Source organism: Gracilinanus agilis, chromosome 5 (assembly GCF_016433145.1).
Source record: "Gracilinanus agilis isolate LMUSP501 chromosome 5, AgileGrace, whole genome shotgun sequence".
Lineage (NCBI taxonomy): Eukaryota > Metazoa > Chordata > Mammalia > Didelphimorphia > Didelphidae > Gracilinanus > Gracilinanus agilis.
In genome coordinates this window covers 71,774,400-71,776,735 of record NC_058134.1, presented here as the reverse complement: position 1 = coordinate 71,776,735, position 2,336 = coordinate 71,774,400, and the positions used below count along the sequence as shown (strand labels likewise).

Below are 2,336 nucleotides of genomic sequence, written 5' to 3'. Positions count from 1 at the left end.
AGCAAATGGTGGAACCAGATAGAACTGAGGCAGGTCTTGAGGTAGCTATTATTTCAGTCTCCAAGCAATGAGGCAGAAAGACCCCAATTTGGTTATATTTGCACATGGATCTGACACACCCAGTGGGGAAAGGTACAAAGGAATTTACACTAGAGTCGAAGATGTTTATGTAACACTTAAGACTGTAAGGGATGATATTAAACCTGATGAACCTATTCAACCATCATGGGCCCGGGATGTGCTTAGAAAATTTTGCAGTAAAATCTCTTTCCCATTTTACTACATTTCCCTATATTGGGTACCCTACAGGCAAACTGGAGAAGAGTTAACTGTGAAATCCCGGGTCATCTAAAGACGAGGAAGGACATTTTAGAAGAACGTATTCTTCATGTAAATATGGGAAAATATCCAAAATAAAAATAAGAATAAAAAAAAAAAGGAAGAGCGTGTTCTTGGAATGAAACAAAGACCAAATGACTCATCGCCAAAGTTTTATTCTGAAGCTTTTGCTTTGGAATCTTGTATCACAAAAAGACTTGTTTACAAGTATTAGAAACTGAGATGTTTTTTTTTAAACTATCATCGTAAAGTAAAATGGTAGATACTGTTCCAAACCATCTTCAAAAATGCAGACCCAAACTTTTCTGTATAGAAACTGTACACAAAACAAGGCACTATACATTTTTTTGTTTGTTTTTTGGATATTAAGGTAAGAAGGTCAATTTGCAGAGTTTCTCAAGAGTCCCCAGCCAAAAGTACAAAGGTTTTTGTTCCTTTTAGCACCAGCAGCCGTCCTTAGAACAGCTCCTTGCCTATTGCCAAAGGAAACGTTTTAGAACGTGTATAAGATACATATACTGGTGGGATAGATAATTCAGTAGAAGCAACTCCATCTACTTCTTGGTATTGTTTTGATACCCAAAAAATGGTTTCTTAAAAAAGTGAATACATATTGCTTTGTTAAATATGTACTTGAACTATACGGTGTTTATATAAATATAATTTTTAAAAATAATCCACAAGCTAACAAAATAACACTTTACAAAGAAAGCGTCTTAAAAAAAAAATGAATAGGCGAAGGCTGCATGGAGCCAGAGGAGGGCTGGGCAGCAGCTGTGAGGTGCTACTGCTTTAAGTGCACAGGAGAGCCAAGTTTACAAACAGGAAATACCCTCTGAGTCAGGGGAGAAAAAGTTTCCAGAGAGTTCTCTTACACATTTACAAAATTACACAACTCCAGCATCTAATAACTTCAGATCATTTGTATTTTAACTTTTAAAAATCTGAAGACCAGTCCAAATAAGTGTCCGTCTTGATTGAAAGTGACAGCAGAGATTTCGCTGGCTTCATGTGGCGCTGGCAGCATTGATCCTTAGAAAAGCCCTTTCGCTTTCTTAAGGTTCACTTGTTTCCAAGAAGGCAGCATGCTATATTCTTCTCTGGTCATTTCTAGTGCAACCTGAAGGAATAAAGGGGGGGAACCCCCAAAACAAACAACCCAGAATAAGAAAACTTTTTGTGGTGATGAAGGAGATTATTCTCTCTTTCTGTTGAGGGTCGAGGTCAGCCTCAACTCTTCCCCTCTTCCTTACCCCGTGTATCCAATCAGTTGTTAAATCTTGTCATATCTCCCAAATTGGTACCCTGCTCTCCAATCGCACAGATTCCATGCCAGCTCAGACCCTCCTAACTCTTGCCCAGCCAGTTGAAAGAAGCTGCTATTTGGACAACTCCATTGTCCTCTCTCTTCCCACTCCAGTCCATTGTCGATATGTCATCCATAATGCCAGTCATTTTCTTAAAGCACAGGTATGACCCCTCTCTCCTTCTCCTCAATAAACTATGATGGCTCCCCAATTACTTTTAGATTCAAATACAAACACTTGTGTTTGGCATGTAAAACTTCAAAACCTAGCTTTTGACACTGCTTTCTGCCTTATTCTCCATGAATCCCCTCTACACAAGCAATGCACCAATAAAATGGGGCTTTTTACTATTCCTCACACAGGCTGCTCCAACCCAACTTCTTCTCTTCCAATACTTGGAATGCTCTTGTTTCCCCTCATCTTTACTTCTTGGAATCTTTGGTTTTCTCAAAGATTCAGCTCAAGCAGTATGTATGTATGCCCCCCCCCTCTCTCCCTCCTCCTCCTCCTCCTCCTCCTCCTCCTCCTCTTCTTCTTCTTCTTCTTCTTCATCTTCTCTCTCCTCTTTCTCTACTTTTCTCCGTCTCTTTCTCCTTTTTCTCTGCTTTTCTCTCTCTGTTCTGTTCTCTCTCTGTTCTTTCGTGTTCTCTCTCTCTCTCTCTCTCTCTCTCTCTCTCTCTCTCTCTCTCT

At 39.8% G+C, this 2,336-nt stretch overlaps 1 protein-coding gene across 1 annotated transcript in view; it reads right to left on the bottom strand.

Annotated features, from left to right (window-relative positions):
* Positions 1–478: 478 nt before the first annotated feature.
* Positions 479–2,336, bottom strand: part of LOC123249832 (supervillin-like) — a 101,971-nt gene continuing 100,113 nt past the window's right edge. Inside the window, exon 25 of the mRNA XM_044678941.1 lies at positions 479–1,459. Coding sequence (XP_044534876.1) covers positions 1,373–1,459 — 87 coding nt within the window. The 3' untranslated portion in view covers positions 479–1,372. The remainder of the gene's footprint in view (positions 1,460–2,336) is intronic.